Source organism: Sciurus carolinensis, chromosome 7 (assembly GCF_902686445.1).
Source record: "Sciurus carolinensis chromosome 7, mSciCar1.2, whole genome shotgun sequence".
In the NCBI taxonomy this organism is placed as follows: domain Eukaryota; kingdom Metazoa; phylum Chordata; class Mammalia; order Rodentia; family Sciuridae; genus Sciurus; species Sciurus carolinensis.
The window spans coordinates 90,496,525-90,518,426 of record NC_062219.1 but is presented as its reverse complement, the minus strand read 5'-3'; the positions used below and the strand labels follow the sequence as shown (position 1 = coordinate 90,518,426).

Here is a 21,902-nt window from a genome sequence, read left to right as displayed (position 1 = left end):
TGATTGTGACCAAGAAGTTAAAACTTTATCATACTCTTAGGAAAATTGAAGAAAAAATGAAGAAACTAAAACATTAAAGAGGAAAACAATTAAGTTGAACTGATTACTAAGGTGAAAAAAGTTGCTTTATAGGGTGAATCTTTAATTTTAACTCAATTACCACCATTATTACACTTACTGTGTAAGTTATAGCTGCCAACATTCCAATCAAGGTCAGAGAACTAATGGAAAATGACAATGCAGCTAAGCCATCTGCAGAGAGGAAAGAAGATTGAAACACACATATGTACTACTCACAAGTTTATATTCAGCAAATCAGTGTAAATATATGAAATTAGACTCCTTATACATTCTGATGTAATAAAACAAATATATATTGCCATGGCTTTCAAGTGCCAATTTCAAATGGGGAAAAGTTTTTGTAAAGGTCTCTTCACAAACTGATTTTAAAAATATCTTTCAGACTAGTTAAAATTTTCTTTCCTTCATCTCTTAACGTTAAGAGAAAAATTAGTGTTTAATTATTGGGCCTATTTGCCCTAAATAGAGATTAATAAAATGGTTAGATGTTCACAAGGTGATAAAAAGACTACCTGGCCTTTCTCAATGGCAGACACTAATAAATAAAATACATAGGAAACCCACTGACCTTGATTCTCCCTTCTCTTCACAATGTTGATACTTCCAGTTTTTTTTTTAATTAAATTTTTAATATATAACCTAAAACCAAAATATTTTCTTTCCCCCTGTACTGAGGATTGAGCCCAGAGGTATATCACTGAACTACATCCCCACCCTTTTTATATGTTATTTTGGGACAGGGCCTTGCTCAGTTGCCCAGACTGGCCTTGAACTTACCATTTTCCCACCTTAGTCTCCTGAGTAGCTGGAATTTCAGGTGTGTGCTACCACACCCAGATTAAAACTAAAATCTTAAAAGACTCTACTTCACTTTTTAACTTGAAAAGATGAGCTTGCCCACTTGGCAGAAAAATAAAAACAGAAAATAAATTCAAATTTAACACCAAAAAGAGTAACACTGTTAACAAGTTGGACTTAGAACTTGAGAAGCTGAAGTGGCACATATCAAATACATAGGAAATACTATGAAAATTTGACTATTGTTAAAAGAAGTGACAATTTTTCCAGCTTTAATACAGGTTCTATAGGGCTTGTAGTAATTTACTTTAAATGCAGTTCCAGTAAGGTCAAATACAACATTTTAAATTAATGTATTAACATTAATATTTCAATGACTATTAATAAAATTAGATCTTCTTAAAACTCATCTCAGTTTTATAAAAAATAAAGAAAACACATTAATAAATTCACAAATATGCAAGGCAAATTTTTAAGCCTTAACATGTTAAAACTACATATTATCAAATCAAAGATATTTTGATGTTGTTATATTCTTGTAACAGAAGTATCAATAGAAGGTGTCCAAACCACTAAGGTCCACCACCCAGCTGACAGTAATTTTACTATCACTTATAAAATATTTACCAACATCAGGGATATAAAATGTGAAAAATATATCTTAGAATTGATAAGAGTACTATGTTAACATGTTAGCCAATCAGAAAGTTAATATTACTAAGAGTCAAAATCATTTGAACCAAAGAGTTCAAAAATAAATCTTTTAGAAGTATTCCCATTTTGGTAAAGGATAAATAAACTTCTCAAAGACATTGAAGATACACTCTCTAGATAAGACAGGGTTTATGGTCTGAACATATACATAAAGAGATCTTGTTGATAAAGAAGTTGTAGTATAGTCATACAATGCATTACTTGCTGCAATAAAAAGAACCAACTACTTAACACAAATTTAAAGCATTACTCAGTGAAATAAGCCAGACATACACAAAAAAGAATCATGATGTATAATTCCACTCATGATAATAAAAAAAACTAATACATAGTGACTTAAATTATAACAGTGGTATCTCTTATCAGAGATATTAACTAAATGGGCACACTGAGGAAATTTCTGTAATGATGGACATGTTCTGTGTCTTGATTGCAATTCGTTACACTGATTATATACATGAATGCATAAGCCATATGCATTTCACTACAGGTAAAGTACATTTTTACAAAAGTTAAAATGCCTAAAGAAAGAAGCCTAAAGTTTATGCCATAAAGCTTTAGGCATAAAGTTGATGCCTAAAAAAATATAGGGAGGTGTGGTGAGGAACAGTAAGAATGAAAATTAAGAACAGTTAAGTCACTGTTTCGAACCTAAAAAGAAGACAAGCCTGAAGTGAAATGTAATTTAGAATATGGTATTTAAATTTGAGGAAAAAGCTGAGACTAAAGAGAATGAGACTACAAAATCAGAACAATGTTGCCTATCTAATCACTGATTCAAGTTATATTAATACCTCAAGGATTAGTATAATTTGTGAAATAATGTTTAGGCAGAAGGAGTCAAAAACCTGAAAGAGTTAACTGTAAGAAAAGAAGCTATTTATTTCTGAGCAAAAGGATCGAGGTGCATAAATCCTTGAAAATTCTTTAATAGTAGATGCCAGTCCTGCTATCCTTATTCTTGCTAGTTTCAGAAAGATATTAATGGAGACAATTCACAAGATGACACCTCTAAGTGAAAAACTAGATATTTAAGAAGTTGTAATGCAGTTACCAAGTCACAATTTAATCATTATTTAATATTATATCTTGATAAAAAAACAAGACATCCTAACCAAAGAATATGATACACATTAGAAAGAATACTCACAAAAGAAATCAAATTTTTCAGTATGGTGCTTATAAAAATAAGTTTTCTAGGTTTCATAGAAAATAAAGTAACTATGTCCAAATGCACATGAAATGTTGAGTAATATTATACACATTTTTATCTGATATCACTTTGTAATTGCAAAGTTATTTTTCAACAATTAAGCAATTCCTTAACCTAAGCACCTAAACATAATTTTTCCATTAAAATCTAAGTTGCAAGGATTGATTTTAAAATGTCTGAAAAAGTAATGCCAAAATGTTTTGAGATAAATTTATAGTAAAACATCATTTAATGCATATGAATTCTCTGTAATTTATATCCTACATAAAAGATTACTTCACTTAAAATAAGAATAATGTATGGCTCTCTATCAAATGATTCTATATTATCATAAATGAGTTAAAGATCAAATAGAAACTTTAAGACTTTTACTGCTAAAATATTTCTATGAACTGCTTGTATCACTATCACATGATTTCAGTTCTTCTGGATAAATAACAAAAGAGTAGGATAGCTGGGTCATATGGTGGTTCCTTTCCTACTCTTTGGAAGAATCATCATAATGCTTTCCAAAGTTGTACTATCTGAAGTCCTAGCAACAAGGTATGAGTGTACCTTTTTCACCACACCTTCACCAGAACTTACTGTTATTTGTATTCTTGATGACTGTCATTCTATCTGGACTGAGAAGAAACCTCATTGTACTTTTAATTTGCACTTTCCTATTTGCTAAGACTATCGGAACATTTTTTCATATATTTGTTGGTCATTTGTATTTCTTCTTTTTTTTTTTTTGGTTAACTAAATTTATTTTTTATTTTTTAATTTTTTACAGACTGCACTTTGATTCATTGTACACAAATGGGGTACATCATTTCGTTTCTATGGTTGTACATGACATAGATTCCTAACATTCATGTAATCATACATGTACATAGGGTAGTGATGTGTCTCATTCCACCATTTTTCATACCCTCCCCTCCCTCTCATTTCCTTCTACATAATCTAAAGTTCCTCCATTCTCCTCTCACTCCCTACCCACCCCTGGGCCCCCATTATATATAATTCTCCACTTATCGGGGAAAACATTCAGCCTTTGGTTTTTGGGACTGGCTTATTTCACTTAGCATAATATTCTCCAATTTCATCTATTTATCTACAAATGCCATAATATTATTCTCCTTTATGGCTGAAGAATATTTCATTGTGTATAAAAACCACAGTTTCTTTATCCATTCATCTGTTGTAAAGCATCTAGGTTGGTTCCACAATCTAGCTATTGTGAATTGATCTGCTATAAACACTGATGTGGCTGCATCACTGTAGTATGCTAATTTTAAGTCCTTTGGGTATAAACCAAGGAATGGAATAACTATGTCAAAAGGTGGGTCCATTCCAAGTTTTCTGAGGATTCACCATACTGCTTTCCAGAGTGGCTGCACCAATTTGCAACTCCACCAGCAATGTAAAAGTGTGCCTCTTTTCCCACATCCACGCCAACATATATTATTGTTTGTGTCCTTGATAATAGCCATTCTAATTGGAGTAAGATGAAATCTTAGAGTTGTTTTCATTTGCATTTCTCTAATTACTAGAGATGTTGAACACTTTTTCATATATTTATTAATTGCCTGTGTGTCTTTTTCTGTAGAGTGTCTGTCCCGTTCCTTGGTCCATTTATCGATTGGATTCTTTGTATTTTTGGTGTAAAGTTTTGTAAGTTCTTTATAAATTTTGGAGATAAGTGCTCTATCTGAAGTGTATGTGGAAAAGATTTTCTCCTACTCTGTAGGCTCTCTTTTCACATTATTGATTATATCCTTTGCTGAAACAAGTTTTTTAGTTTGGTATCACTCTGATACCAAAACCAGAGAAAGACTCATCAAGGAAAGAAAACTTTAGACCAATATACTTGATGAACATAGATGTAAAAGTACTTAACAAAATATTGGCATATCATATACAAAAATATATTAAAAAGATAGTATACTAAGATCAAGTGGGGTTTATGCCAGGGATGCAAGGTTGGTTCAACATCCGGAAAACAATAAATGTAATTCATCACATCAATAGACTTAAAGTTAAGAATCATATGATTATTTCAATAGATGCTGAAAAAGCGTTTGATAAAATACAGCACCCCTTCATGCTTAAAACACTAGAAAAAATAGGAATTGTAGGAACATACCTCAACATTGTAAAGACTATCTATGCTAAGCCCACAGCCAACATCATTCTTAATGGAGAAAAACTGAAAGCATTCCCTCTAAAAACTGGAACAAGACAGGGATGCCTTCTTTCACCACTTCTATTCAACATCGTCATTGAAACACTAGCCAGAGCAATTAGACAGACCAAAGAAATTAAAGGGATACAAATAGGAAAAGAACTAAAGCTGTCACTATTTGTTGATGACAGGATTCTATATTTAGAGGATCCAAAAAACTCCACTAGAAAACTTCTAGAACTAATAAATGAATTCAGCAAAGTAGCAGGATATAAAATCAATATGTGTAAATCTAATGCATTTCTATTCATAAGTGATGAATCCTCTGAAAGAGAAATTAGGAAAACCACTCCATTCACAATAGCCTCAAAAAATAAATAAATAAAATACTTGGGATTCAATCGAACAAAAGAGGTAAAAGACCTCTACAATGAAAACTACTGAACACTAAAGAAAGAAATTGAAGAAAACCTTAGAAGATGGAAAGATCTCTTATGTTCTTGCATAGGCAGAATTAACATTGTCAAAATGGCCATTCTACCAAAGGTGCTATACAGATTCAATGCAGTTCCAATTAAAATTCCAAAGACATTCTTCATAGAAATAGAGAAAGCAATCATAAACTTCATCTAGAAGAACAAGAGACTTCAAATAGCCAAAACAATCTTAAGCAGAAAAAACAAAGCAGGAGGTATCACAATACCAGACCTTAAAATATACTACAGAGCAATAGTAACAAAAATGGCATGATATTGGCACCAAAATAGACAGGCAGACCAATGGTATAGAATAGAAGACACAGAGACAAACCCACATAAATACAGTCACCTCATACTAGACAAAGGAGCTAAAAACAATGGAGAAAAGATAGTCTTGTTCAACAAATGATGCTGGGAAAACTAGAAACCCATATGCAGTAAAATGAAACTAAACCTCTACCTCTCACCCTGCATAAAACTCAACTCAAAATGGATCAAGGACTTAGGAATTAGACCAGAGACCCTGCATCTAACAGAAAACAAAAAGTAAGCCCAAATCTCCATCATGTTGGCTTAGGATCAGACTTCCTTAACAAGACTCCCAAAGCACAAAAATCAAAGCACGAATCATTAAATGGGATGGACTCAAACTAAAAAGCTTTTTTTCAGCAAAGGATACAATCAGTAATGTGTATTTCTTCTTTTAAGAAAGTCTGTTTAGTTCACATGCACATTTTTTTTTGATTGATTTATTTGGTTTTTGGTGCTACTTTGACTTCTTAATAATTCCTGGATATTAATTCCCCGTTGGAAGAGTAGCCTATCAAAGATTTTCTTCTATTCTGTAAGCTCTTTCTCATTTTCTTATTTGTTTCCTTTGCTGTGCAGCTTTTTAACTTGATGCCATCCCACTTACTGATTCTTGATTCTGTTTCTTGGCCTTTAGCAGTCTTATAAAAGAAGTTGATACCTGTGCTGATATGTTGGGGCAAGGTCTTATGTATTCTTTCATCAGTCTCAGTGTTTTTGATCTAATTCCTAGGTCTTTGATCCACTTTGAGTTGATTTTTGTGTAGGGTGAGACACAGGAATCTAATTTCTTTCTTTTCTACATTTGAATACAGTTTTCCTACCACCATTTGTTAAAAAGGCTATCTTTTCTACAACATATGCTTTTGGTATCTTTGTTAAGGATCAAATGACTGTATTTAAGTGGGTTTGTCTCTGTGTCTTCTATTCTATTCCACTGGTCTTCATGTCTGTTTTGGTGCCCTTACCATGATGTTTTTGTTACTATACCTCTGTAGTACAACTTGAAATTATCTCTAACATCGCTCTTATTGCTTAGTTCTTACTGCTTTGCCCATTCTGGGTCTTTTATTTTTCCATATGAATTTTAGGACTTTTGTTTAGTTCATTGTAGAGGTCTTTTACTTCCTTAGTCAGATTTACCCCCAGGATTTTTTGTTTGTTTTTTAAGGCTACAGAGAATGAAATTGTTTTCCTGGTTTCTTTCTCAGCAGATTCATTATTAGAGTATAGAAAAGCTAAGAATAGGCCAACTTGTCAAAGAAAACTCTCAAGGATCAGGATACATAAATTACAATGGGTGGGTTAAATAAAACAGGAGAAGAAGAAAAGAAAAGAAAAAGAATACTTACGACTGCTTCCAAGTTCTTCAAATAGGAACTTCACTTTTTCCCACTCTGTAGAATTTTTGTTATTGGGAACATTCAATGGTACAAAAGCACTAAAACAGAAAATAATGCTATTCAATGGTTTTAAAAATAAAAAAGTTGAATAAGAGAAATGGTTTAAAACTCAATTTCAGTAATGTTTTAAAACAAAGATCAACTTTTCCCCTGAAAAACTAATAAATCTACACCACGCATACAGAGGTATGAGAAGTTTCTTATTTAAGTATTTATGTTATAACTTGTTTTAATAGCTTTATTATGGCATTCAGTAAAATTATCTTCCTTTGTAAGCCCATAGATTTTATTTTGTATTTAAAAATATTTTGGCTTATTTTTCAATTAAACTTTAATAAGTATGGGTAAAATAAAACAATAATAAATAAAATATTTTTTAAGTACTATAAATTTAAGATGGACAAAATAGTCCATGGCATAAGAAAAGTTTAAGGACTTCTGTGTTAAGTTAGTAGAACAAAGTAGAGGCATATCCAATTATTTCAATATATTTATATGTATTCAAAATAATAGACAAGAAATACATCATAATAAACAGTAAATTTAGTACTGTGGGCTCTGGGGCATTTTTCATTTTGTTCTCATTTCTTTATAACTTTCAATGTTGGGCCTAATAAAAATAACAAAAATGATTTCAGTTTATTTTTCAGTCCACAGCTAAGGGGGAACCACTAAAATAACACAGAGTTAGTATTCTAGGAATTGCTCTATGAGCTTAGAATGGGAAAAAATGGAAAATAAAATAAATAAGTGGTCACTTTATTATTGAGGCCAGATCATAAAAAAGTGATAATCAAGAGATTAAAGGGCTGGGTATTCATTAGATTGTATATGTCGAAAATCAAACAGAAGGATAAAAAGTTACTCTAATACTACCTCCTTCTTGGCCCAATTTTAATTATAAGCAAGCTATAAACTCTATCCACTTTTATAAAAAGAAAATACTGGATGAGTTCAACAATATATTAAGGTATCTGTTGTGATAAAAATTTCAAGTAAAACAAAGTAATTGTTCTAAAATTTTGCTTTTAATTTTAAAAAACCTTTATTCTTTGGTACTACTAACAATTCTTTAAAAAGGTGAATGGGAAGAACATGTGAGGATGTTATTTAAATTTCTAACTATTCATGTTGACTTTATTATACTCATCTTAATCTTAGAGACTTAAACCTCACCACTTGAAGGGAAAAAAGTGACTAAAATATATAGAACAAAAAATAAATGTAAAAACAATTCATTATTTGTTGCCTAGCTACAAAACCAAATAAATAAAAGAATAATGATAGTGAGATAGAAGAAAATTTTAAATAACTTTTATATTTTACATATCTATAATATTAACTTATTTGGTAATAATATTTAATTAAAAAATATAAATTTAGCAAGAAAATACTACTTATATACTTTTATTTAAACAGTTTTTTCTATATATCCCAGAAAGTATGTTTTAAATTTGTTGGTTGGGAATAACCAATCTGTGAGTGTGGAAAAAATAATGTTATACAAAATAGCACCTAAAATATTATTAAAATAGAAATCTTGCAAATATCTAAAACTAGCATTCATATTCTGGAAGTTCAGTCTAATATGTAATTTCAGGTAATCAAAGGTACTGTACAGTGGTGGGGAAAAAAATTAAGTAATCCTGCTGGCAAATATACTGGTTTTTTGTTTGTTTTTTGTTATTTTTTACAACTCAGAAATACAATGATTTAATGGCATATTTACCTGGTCAAATTTTACAAAAATTACTGTTAAATCTTACATTAAATTAAATCTTACCCATCAGTTTAGAATGAACATTTTTACTGTATTGACATTCCTGTTCAAGAATGTGCTATATTTCTGAATTTACACATTACTTAATGTCTTGTAGTAACTTTTGCAAATCATGAGTTTTATTTCTTCCTTATTATTTTAACATTTTAAAAATATTTAAAAAAATTTTTATTCTGTCTTCATTGGCTTCTTCTGTTTATGTGATTCAAAGATGTGACTGTGGGAATCTTACCACTATTAAAATTACTTTGCTGTAGATATTCTTTATCAAGTTAAGGAGTTCTTGTTTTGCCTGAACCTTTAAAATGTATGGAGTACTGCTTCAGGTGATGATCATATTTTCTTCTATACTGAATGACATACAGTTTATTAATATTAATCCTCCCTTAGATTTCTTGGTTAAGCCAAATTAGTTCTAATGAAGTATCTTTTGTGTTTAAACTTCAGAGCAGAGCTATTCAGCAGTTCACGTCTTTAAAGAAGAGAAGAAACCTCATATGATCAAGCAATCTTTTAAAATAATTACAAGGTCCAAAAAATTATCAGAAAATACCTACTTTGAAAAAATCCTTCAGAGCATTAATATTTGAACACTAGTTATTATTTTAGGCAGAAACTAAAGCACAAATTCAAAGTAGGTTTGTCAACTATCTTACCACTAGGATTTTAAAATCTAAGAAACAAACCAAAACTATTTTCATATACATTAAGAGACACATCCATAAGGAGAACTCAAAATAATTAAAACTAAATACATCTTTAAATCCTGAGCAATAATACTCAAAGCATTTAACAACCAGTATGCAAAGGTACTAAACAGCACAGATTCTGGCCTTAATTCTAGAGGACCCTCATGAATCAAGCTTTATCCTTTAATGGGGCTGGGGTGAGGTAAGGAGACTCAGGAATACAGGACAGCAGCTAACTGACTGGTAGGGAAGTCTTTCAACCTTCTAACCATCAGAAGAAACAAATCACTGCTCATTAATCAAATATCAGCCCTGCATACAAAGATCTAAAAAGAAAAAGGAATACTTCCTAACAGATAAAAAGGCAATTGAAGTCAAATGAAGATGTAATACAGATATATCTGTTTTGAGGAAGGAAAAAGCAGTTAATAAGATTATCAGGCATTTACTAAGTGGTGATGATACTACAGTAATCAAGAGTTACTGTATAACAGGATTTATGCAGGTGAAACAAAGATGTTTTCTTAATCTCATTTATTCTCGAAATGTGAATACAAAGTGCCTCAGTTTCTGAAGATACAAAACTAGATCAAAATAAGAACTGGAGTCTAGTAAGATTATGTTTCTTTCTTTATGCCCTTGAAAATAATAAAAATGAAAAATTGTTTACTAAAAATATTTTACACCCAATCTGACTCACTGAATTAGCTTAATACAGATTATTTCTTCAGGAAAAGACAAAGAAAATGCTAATGGATTTCAGTAGATATGAAATTGAAATGATGAATTTCAGCAGAATTGAAGATAAGAATTTTACCTCCTACATTCAATCACCAAGTCAAGTCATATTTATCTTCCAAACGGCTTATCTGTTTCTGCTTTCTTTGTAACTATTCTAGTTCTGATCCTCTCTCTCACCTGAATTATTAAAATGGCCAGGTAGCTGATCTGACTACCTATCATTTAATGTATCATTCTCCAGTTTGACCCCCAAATGACTCCTTCACATTACTTTAACTTTTAAAGCAAGGTCATACATATTTCCTTTCTTGCAGTGACATAAACAAACATGTACATTTTCACCATCTTTCAATTGCTCAGCAGGATAAAAATCAAAATTCCTTAAACACTTGCATGTTAGATTCATAGCCTAGCCTACCTGGCTAGTCATGTCTTGCCACTGGTTCACATGATACTTGGAACATCATATCATACTTTATGTTTTGTTTTGGGTTTCGTTTTTTTTTTTTTTCTGAGAAGGATTGAATTCACAACATACTTTTTAAAAACTTACAAATTTTTTTTATTGGTGTACTATAATTATACATAATAGTGGGATTCACTGTTACATTCATACATGCACATATATTATCTGTGTGATATCATTCTCCAGTATTTCCCCTCATATCATACTTTTATGCCATTCTTCAAACACTCCAACCAATTTACACCCCTTCAAATCTCAATTCAAGTATTACTTTCTCTTAGGTCTTCTGATTCTACAAGGCAGAGTAAGAACTTGTTCCTTCATCATCATACCTGGCATATATCTTATCAGAGCACTTAAACGGTATAATTTAAATAATTTATTTGCATGTTTTCCCAGTGTGAACTTTGAGAATAGAGACCAAGACTTTGTTTTTGGCCCTACAACTTAGCACAGCACCTAACACACAGGTGCTCCAAAAATGTATGAGCTTAAGAATATTATATGCAGGCCATATCTTTGCCATAAAATTATCTCAAATTTTATCAGCAAAAATAAATAAGCATCACTTCAAAGAAACAACTGTATTCCACCTTCAAGGAAATTTCAAGAAATTTAATCAGTCACTTAACCTAAATGTATGCCTCATTCAAATATGGTAATGAGAAGAACACTATACTAGGTAACCAAAACACTACTAGTCTTTTAATTCACTATTGTGTTACTCTGGCTGCTATAAACGTGTATTTTTACTGATGGCTCTCAGTCACGTTCTAAATCAGGAATTGCCAAACTACTGGCTGCCTGTGTTTATATAAATAGAGTTTTATTGGAATACCTTGTGCTTATGTATTGTCTATGATTACTTCAGAGCTACAAGAGGACAGTTAAGCCACATAGACCAAACAGACTGCAAATCCAAAATGCTTACTACTATCTGCCCCTCATGAAGAGTTCACTGATCTCTGTTCTAGATAATTTAGGTTTACAGACAAGGGACTTCCACATTAACAAAGTGAATAAAGTAGAGCTGGCTTTCTTTAAAAACCAAAAAAGATTTTAAAAGATAAATTTGAAAGCTAAAATAAATAGCAAAACACTTAAAAAAATCCATTCAATAAGTTCTCTTTTTCATGACACATAAAGGCAGGCAAAAGGAATTGGAAACATGACTAGACTACAAAACACTTGCATTCTAACAACTCCTGGAGCTATAAAAAGTTACAGATCAATTTCATTCCCAGCACAAATTACATTTAATAAATAAAATGTTTTATTTATTGAAAGTTATTTATTGAAACTTGTGACGCCAAATTATAAAAAGAAAATTTTAAAGGCTTATTAGCCCCTAATGTATCTCTACCATAAAAAAATAAAGGAATCTAGAACTATTTTAACAAAGATAAATGTTTGCCATTAACAAGGGCAAATTTCAGATGTATAAACAAACATGTGAAATATACTGATATTAGTATGAAGCTTAAGGAAGAACAACTAAGGAAGGAACTCACTGACAAAGATTTGACTGAAGGGTCAAATCTAAAAAGATGTACAGACAAGAATTTTTACCACAGTTTTATTTATAATAATGAAAAACTGTAAACAGTCATTCCTTAGTTTACAGTCATCCCTTAGATCGTTCAAATAAACCTTTGTTTCCTAAAAAAGGACTGCAATATAGACAAAACTAATGGACTTTCCTAAACAGGTACCCACCATACTATAACAAATAGATGAGCAAGAATTGAATGAAATATAATCACACTTCTATAAAACTAAAATATGGAGGGTGCATGGAAGGGGGGACAGGTACTCTGCATTCATCTAAGCATGAAATATGTCTACATGGAACAATATAAACAAAAATGTTGATTTTGGCTATATTGTTCAGTGATGGTATAAAAAGTGATTTGTCTTTTTATCACATTTGCTTTCCTTTCCTAGATTTCTCTGAATAAACATTTTGTAATTATTATTCAATTAATTATATTTCCATTGTGAGCGTAAAAATATTAAGACTTACCCAACCAAAAGAAGAAGTGCACAAATCACGGCAAATCCCAAAGTATATTTGAGTGCTGTTTTAATTTGCTAGATGCCAGGGGTGAAAAATATATCATTTAGTAAACTATTATATAAAAAATTTTCGCAACAGTACAATTATACTTTTGAATCAAATATGCATTTAGAATCAACAATATAAAATTTTGCTTCTTGGGAAAAAAACAACATTTAAAGAAAAATGATCATTATATCACCTCAAGTGTCTTTGCAAAATATAAAAGATTTTAAAGTCTTTTCAATGGTTAGGTCCTTGTAAAAGCAACACACTGAAAGCAGTTTATTGTCCAGTGAGCATCTTCAGTAAAATTATCAGAATTTTTAGTAAAATATTCCCCCAAACAAGCAGCAATCAGAACGTACAATGCCCCTATCCAAATCATCAAAATGGGTTAAAATAAGAAAAATTTAATGTATATATGTGTACAAGCATACATATACATAAAATGTAAATAATATAAACTTAGATAATTATATACTTTAAATATATATATGTAAACATATATCCTGCCAAGCACTATTTTAAGAACTTTACATATGTTAACTCATTTAATTCTCAACTCTAAGATAGGTGCTCTCATTCCTACAGTACAGATAAGAAAGCTGAGATTCAGAGAAGTTAAATAATCTGCCTTAGGTCGTACAGGTACATGATTAAACAAGAACTTAAAAAAAGAAATGGAAATTTAAAGGTTTTAATTTGCCTGGTATTCAAAATATAATCCAGACATCAAACAACTGCAAGAAAAAGAGAGAGTCAGACATTGTGAACATGAATAGAAAAGTTAATATTCTCAAAGAGAAAGTTAAATCGATGAGAAAAAACATTATTTGTCCTGTCCAACTAATGAAGTTTCTAAAAACTGCCTTTTAAAACTTAAATTCATGTTTCATATGGTAAGTTCGCATTCACTATTTCTAAGATATTCCTGGGGTCGGGGGGAAGTTAAGGAAAAAAGTAAGGAGTCATTCAAGATCAACCAAAGGTTGGGGGAGGTGACAAAATATACCCCATTGAGATTTATTTAATTTATAACCAGCCACCTTACCTTACACACATTTTAAATATGAAGTTACATAGTATCTGTAAATAATAATTTTGATTCTCTTTATAACAAACATCTAATATACCACATTCTTTATCACTCTAGGGGTCATTTAAAATGTTGGTTTATGGGCTGGGATTTGGCTCAGTGGTAGAATGCTCACCTAGCATGTGTAACCATGGGTTTAATCCCCAGTCTATGCAAAAAATAAATAAAATGCTGATTTAATTGCTCCTAATCTTAATTCAAAATGCTATTAAGGTTTTAAGCCTTATTAAGCATGATGCTGGTCTTTGAGTTAGCATTTTTCTATTTAAAGTAAAACAAAGTACAAAACAAATTTCTATAACTTGAAAGAGATATTTATTCCTATTATACTGCTTTCTTGCCTTAAACTTTTAAAAAAATGTTCTATTTTGATAAATAACTTTCAACATACAATATCTTCCATGACCTATTAATTACTACATAATAGTATATTTTTATTCTAAACCATTCATGCAATCTAGAGATAGAACTAACTTGGTTATAAAACATCAATATATTTTTTAAAATATTTTTTAGATGTTAATAGACCTTTATTTTATTCATTTATTTATATGTGGTGCTGAGAATCAAACCTAGTGCCTCACACATGCTAGGTGAACACTCTACCAATGAGCCACAATCCCAGTCCCAACATCAATATATTTTTAAGGTACCTCAAGATTATATTTATTAATGCTAAAGATTTTTATGCTAATATTTAAGTGATACTAGTCTGCAGTTTTAGACAAGTATGGGTGCTATATTTATCATGTTTTTGTATCAGTGTTATTTAGTCTGAACTACCTGCAAGGATTCTTTCCTTAAGACCCATAACAAGGGTCAGCAAACTATGTCCACTGTACCACTTCTGACCCACCTTCTATTTTAATGCATTCACAAAATGTTCACTAAGTATTGTCTCCAGATACTTAACACTATAATGACAGAGTTGAATAGTGGAGACACAGACCATATAACCCATAAAGCCTAAAATATTTACTACCTGGCTTTCACAGAAAAGTTTACTCTAGAACTGCTTTGTCTAAAACAACAGTTACAGCCACATGTGGCTACTGAACAATATAGCTGGTTCAAATTGCTGTAATCTAAATTTCAAAGACTTAATGTGGAAAAAAAATTTAGTATCTTATTAATAATATGGTTTGACTATATCTGAAATTATAATAAGTGAAACATTAACTATAATGTTTAATTAAAATTAATTTATTTTTATTTATTTTAATGTGGCTACTAGAAAATTTAAAATTTCATTTGGGGCTAACATTATATTTCTACTAGACAACACTGATGTATAATAAACTAAAATGGAGTAATATCATCTTTGTAAAAGAAGGAAATAATTTTTTAACTAAAATTAGACCTTTAGAGATAACTTACAGTGCATTTACCAGTATCATCATCATCCTTTTCTTCATAGTAGAAGTAGACAAAAGGAATCCAGAAGAATACACAGAACAATATAACAGAATATAGTGCTGCGGAAATAAAAAATAAGTCTTACTGAATACATACATACTCAGTTATCTGACTATATGTCTTCATGTATATATATATATATTTACTTACCAAAATTCACTTCCCTATCTGATTTCCTATACTCATAACTTTGTACATGTGATTTTCAAACAGGCTTTGCTGTTCCTCATCTCAAGAAATCAATACCACTATCAGACTAACATATCAAGTTAACTATGGGACAATTTATAACAAAAAATGAAAATAATTGTACCAACAACACATACAGCAGCTAACTGCTGAGTTCTTACTATGTACGAACTACAGTGCTATGAACTTCCCGTGGACTATCTCATTTAAACTAATTTTGGCATTCATTCCAACTTAAAATTGAGCATAGATGACCCAACATTTGCCAGTCACTCTGGCAAGTTAAAAAAACAGCTACAAATATTACTGCCCTTTTGATATAAATAATTTCCCCATGCTATGTTTAAAATATGCAGTAATATGAAATTGATCTTATACAAAGCAAGAAGAAAAGCAGTGAAACTATATTCAAAGTTAACTGGTGAGAATTACTGTTTTTCTGTTTTAAAATATTGGATTTAAGATAGTTTTATAGACAGTAATCAAATTAATTTGATACTGAGCTAAAGTTAAAAATTGGAATAGTCCAAGATATATTATGTTTAATATTGGAACCAGCTTTCTTCAGGTGCAGAGGTACAACTCTGTAATCCAGAGACTAGAGTCTGAGGCAGGAAGACTGCAAATTTGAGGCCAGCACAAGCAACTTAGCAAGACCCTGTCTCAAAATTTAAAAAATAATAAAAAGAGTTGGGGATGTAGCTCAGTGGTAAAGCACCCCTGGATTCTATCCCCAGTCCACACACAAAGGAAGAAGAATAAAAAAAGTATAAACAACTTTTTAGGGACATAAGCCTAAAAAAATCTTTTTCAAAAAAGTCTAGGTATTAAGATTTACTTGCCTATACCATTCATGAAAAATAATAGCATCAGTGTGATTATGCAGAATGCTAAACATTGTATTCCTTTGTAAAAGAAAGTATTTGTCATCATCTCACACCTATTAGGATGGCTATTATTAAAAAAATATATAAAATAATAAGTGCTGGCAAGTGCGTGATGGAAACTGGAACCCTGTGCAGCGTTGGTGGGAACAAAAAATGACAAGCAGTATGATGTTTCCTTTAAAAAAAAGAAAAAAAAAATGAATTACTGCACATTCAGCAATTTCACTTCCGAGTATATAGCCAAAAGAACAAAAAACAGGTTTTTACAGAGTTACCTATATAACCTATATATGATTATAGCTGCGTTATTCACAATACCTAAAATGTGGAGGAAACTCAAGCATCCTTTTATGGATAAATAGAGAAGCAAAATGTAGCATAAACATTAAAGTGAATAGTGTTCAGTCTTAAAAAGCAAGGAAATTGTGACACAAACTACAGCATGGATGAACTTTGAAAACTTTATGCTAAGTAAAATAAGCCAATCACAAAAAAAACAAATACTATATGGTTACATGTATATGAGATAATTAGGTCAAAATCATAGAGTCAGAAAGCAGAATGGTACTTGTCAAAAGTTGAGAGGAAGGAGGGATTGGGGAGTTACTGTTTCATGGGTGTAGAGTTTCAGTTTTACAAGATAAAAAGACTTATGAAAATGGATGGTGTTGATGGTTGAACATTATAAATGTATTTAATACCACTGAAGTATATACACAAAATGGCTTATTGTCAATATTTTTGTGTTTAATTTGCCACAGTTCAAAGTTAGAAAAAACAGAAAGCATTTGTTAGTAATATATGATAAAATATCAAGTTACTTATTCCATTGGAAGGAGGGACTGCATGAGTTACAGAATTTTTAAATATGATCTCAATACTTGCTCATACTATCTCATTTATCTGGAGACCAGTTATAAAACACAATTACCCTCACTGCAGAAGTTACCATCATATTCAATTAGCATAATAGGGCTAAAACAAATTCCTGTAATATAGTAAAAAGCAACTGTTTTTATCATATGGTAGCTGCTGTCCTGAAATGTGATTCTTTGGCTTATGACTATGTTATAAAACACCTTGCATACCAACAAATATGCATCTTCATCCCAAAACAAAACAAAAAAAGACAATCTGTTTTCAAAAGTAGAGAAAAGACTTAAACGGATACTTCACAACAAAAGAAATATACAATGGCCAAAAAATACTTAAGAAGGTGCTCATTATCATTAATCATCAGAAAAGTACAAAAACCCACAATAAGATAATATGGACCTACTAAAATGGCTAAAACTAAACTGACAATACCAAGTATTAACAAAAAGGTAAAAACAGCTAACATTCTCACACTTTACTGTGGAAATGAAAAAGGGTATAACATTGTAGAAAACTGTTTAATAGTTTCTTATCAAGATAAGTAAACACCTACAATATGACACAACAATTTTATTGCTCTAGTGATAAAGTACAATAATATATACAAAATGTTTCCACCCAGGGAAGACTGAGTTCTACAGTCTAGGGTTTTTACTGGAGACGTATAACATAGGTTTGTCTGTTTGAATAACCAGCTATAATTACCAAAACTATGGACTCCAAGAAAGAAAATAAAAGTTCACAAAAAATCAGGGTTTTCAGAAACAAATTTAGCAAGGTGGTAGTACAAGGTTTTTTATCCCACTGAAGCCAGATTTTAAAACAGGCAGTTAGTGATAGAGAAAATGGAGGCCAGTTTGGATCCAGGAAGTTGGAGAACACCCCTGGGAGATTAGAATATCAATGTTTCCAAAGCCCTTTAAGGATCACCAAGATTACCTGCCTATACTACTCCTCCCAAAAGGATGCAGACAGGGAATTGCTAATTAATGCTCCCTGCACTGCTACCTGCCTAGATCATTCCATTTGGCCCTTCTCCCTACCCATCTGCTTCTCACCTTTTGGCCATCCCATGGTATCTCCTGGGCCTAGTCACTAGGCAGGAAGGAGAAAGATAAGAGGGGAGAGAGCAGGAGAACAAAGGAAACAGTAGTCAATAAAAGGGGCAGGGCCCTCTTACTTCTTGGACACCAGAATACCAGCCATGGCCCACTTCTCCCTTGGAAAGAAGTCTATGTTACTACCTTTAAATAAAACCCACTCTATATATGCTTGCCTCAGATGCTTCTCTAATGTTCAAACTTCAACATTTGAGGAAGCAGAACTCGTCACTGATAACGGGCAGTATCACCGCTGTAAAAAGCCACCTTATTAATTAGTAGCACAGGAAACATAGCAAGGGCTAGGCTCCTATGAGTTGGTCAAGGGTCAGCAACACAAGTTGATCCTCCTGAAGATAGACAAGAGCTGAGCAGTAGCTCAGCTACACTCATTCTTTCCCAGAAGGAATGTTCTAGCAACATTATCTGTAATGATCAAAACCTGAAAATGACCAAATGTCCATCAATAGGTGAGTGGGTGAGTGGATAAACAAACTGAATGTATTCATACAAAAGATTACCAAGCAGCAATAACAAAAAAAAAAAAAAAAGAGAGAGACAAATAAATTTCACAACCTTATGCTTGAATAAAACAGAATAAAATAAGCCCAGACACAAGAGTACATTTCCAATGACTGAAGAAAATTCTAGCACTAGACAAACTATTAAAGGAAGTAAAAAACAAAAGTGCTTGGGGGCAGCTTCTGATGCTAAAGAGAAGCTGCTGATAGCAGTGCTCAAAAAGAGACAATTTCTAGCAATCACCACCTATGGAAGTTAGTGAGGAACAGATAAAATTATGAAGACTCTCTAATATCTCTCTAGTAGTTTATGATTCAAATTGATTTAGACAACCCTAACTCATTATTTCCCTGATATCACATTCTAAGCTGTCTTCTGGTAATATGAGTGCTCTTTCCAGTATGCTTCATAAAGATTTCTTCCTTTAGCCCATAAATGTTGAAATGTAAAGAAAGAATTAGTTGTAAATGAAAAAAATATTGCCATGTCTACTATTATCATGAAATAGAGAAATTGCTTCTTTTAAAATCATACTTCAAACTCATAGTTATTTTCAAAGAAAAATTATTCTTAACTCCAACAGTTATGACATTCTCATAGCCTGACATCTTTATAAAGTATGATTTTTTACTTGTAAATGTTTTTGTTAAAAGACTAGCAAATAAAAGATAACAGATTTTTGGTTTAATAGAACATATTAAGAGCAAATTTTAAAATCTCATGTCCACAGAAATTGACAAGAATTAAACTCATAAAACAAGTTCTTTAAAAAAAAAATTTATCAAGAACTAGTAAAAACAAGTAAATAGAAGACCACTGATTTTTTTAAATAGCCATGAACAACAACAAAAACTGGCAGAGAATACAGGATAATTCCTAAGATTTTTTAAAAATATATACAAGGCAAGAAATCGACTTTTAAATGCTGTGTATCATTAAATTACAATTCTCATGAAAATCAAATTGTATATTGTAGGCTTTTGAATTAGTAAAACTTTAAAAATGTACTCCTCTACCTACCAATGAAAGCAGCTAACCTCTAAATCAAAACATATGGTTTAAGAATAACTTAGAAAAACTTAGTCAAACAAGTCATTGTGAGAGAATAATTTAGTCATTTAAAAACTTCATTTTAGAGGTCAAGGTATAAAGATATTCTGGGAACCCTAAAGTCTCTTAAAAGTATCCACTTATTCACTTAAAGAAATCTGGGGTCAAGGATGATAGTTGTATATGAATACCATTTTCCTTTCAGCTACCATCCCATTTTTTGTCCTTCCATTTGCTTCCTGTTTGAAACTGATATATGATGGCTTGACTCCCAACATCATTTTGGACCCTGTAGTTTCCTTAGGGTGGTTGGTAATCATGTGCTAAGGATGGAAAGCTGATGAGAAATGAATATCAGACCCTCATGTCATAGTATTGACATACCAGTTCTGGCAGCTAGACTACCATTCCTGCTGACATGGTAACTATTTATTTCCCATTCAATGGAATAAGGAAACAAAAATGACCAGGAGAAATCACACCTTCCAATTCAATGAAAGTACTATTTCATCCCAAATTATAAGTACTCCCAGATGGGTATTAAGAATTTAAAATTAGCATGCCTGGTTAGAAGCAAAAGTTTTGTAAATAATAAAATACTCAAAAATAAACAACTTATAAATGAACTACTCACTAATGAATCAGGACTAACAGTGTAAACTGCCATGATTTACTTCCATCCCTTATTTATTAGTAACACATTTATAGATTATGGGAGAAAGGGAACTATATTGTGCTCAGGGGTCTACAGCATTCTTTAAAATAAGGAAAGACTTCTTGATTCACTTTATAAAGCTAGGTGACTCTTAAAACTCAAACCCTACAAGAATAATAGAACCAAGAAAAAGTTGCAGATCAGTCTCAACTGTAAGTGGATTTCAAAAAGAATCCTACATGAGAAAGCACAAAATCAAATTTAGTAATACATTACAAAAGTTGAAAAAATAAAAGGCACTATCATGACCATTTTGGGTTTATCCTAGGAATGCAAAGTTGGTTTAAGAAGACTCTAGCTGTGCTGGGCATGGATGTGTGTAATCCCAGCAGCTCAGGAGACTGAGGCAGGAGGATCACAAGTTCAAAGTCAGCCTCAGAAATTTAGTGAGGTCCTGTGCAAATTAGGAGACTCTGCCTCAAAAAAAAAAAAAAAAAAAAGAAAGAAAGAAAAGAAAAGGAAAAAGAAGAATCTAGCTACATGGTATGTAATATATTACTTGAAAGAATAAAAACAAAACAAAAACTTTACATGGTCATCTTAATAGATACAGAAAAAGCCCTTAAGAAAAATGTATTCAATTAACCAATACTTATTCAGTATGTTTCAGTTTCAGCCAACATTCCACAGGCATGCATATAAACTACATCAAAACACAGAAGTCCCCACTCTCATGAGGCTTAATTCTAAAGAGGAAAAACCATAATATTTAGAATTATAGTATATACTACTCAGAGTACATAAAAATATTCCAAAAATCAATTTTTAAAACCAACTGAAATAGTTCCTTCAAGCAGAAAACTGAAATGTCAACAAATAAAGACTTGCAACTTCTTTTAAAATAAATAAAGTGCAGATTGGCTTCATTTCATATTCACCACACTGACAAAGACTAAAAATGCATGGCAATATCATAGTTTAGGATATGCAGCAACTAAAAGGATTATTTGGGAATAAATTAGTACAAACACTTAGAAAAAATAATGTGTTTCACTGCATTGTACAATTTTAATTAAAAAAAATGTGTACACTAATATGTGATACATTCATATAGAATGAAAAGTTACACTGTATGTAATGACATGTATGAATCTCAGGAACACTAAGTGTAAAGTTCAAAAAGTGCAAAATTGAATAAGTATACAACCTGGC

The 21,902-nt window shown here is 31.4% G+C and overlaps 1 protein-coding gene across 1 annotated transcript in view; it reads right to left on the bottom strand.

The window, feature by feature from the left end:
- The window catches only part of Lmbrd1 (LMBR1 domain containing 1), a 96,036-nt gene that overhangs the window by 43,208 nt on the left and 30,926 nt on the right, over positions 1 to 21,902 (bottom strand). Inside the window, exons 4-7 of the mRNA XM_047559331.1 lie at positions 15,373 to 15,470; positions 12,864 to 12,931; positions 7,114 to 7,202; positions 179 to 252 (exon numbers count right to left, since the gene is read on the bottom strand). Of these exons, the coding sequence (XP_047415287.1) occupies positions 179 to 252; positions 7,114 to 7,202; positions 12,864 to 12,931; positions 15,373 to 15,470 (329 nt within the window). The remainder of the gene's footprint in view (positions 1 to 178; positions 253 to 7,113; positions 7,203 to 12,863; positions 12,932 to 15,372; positions 15,471 to 21,902) is intronic.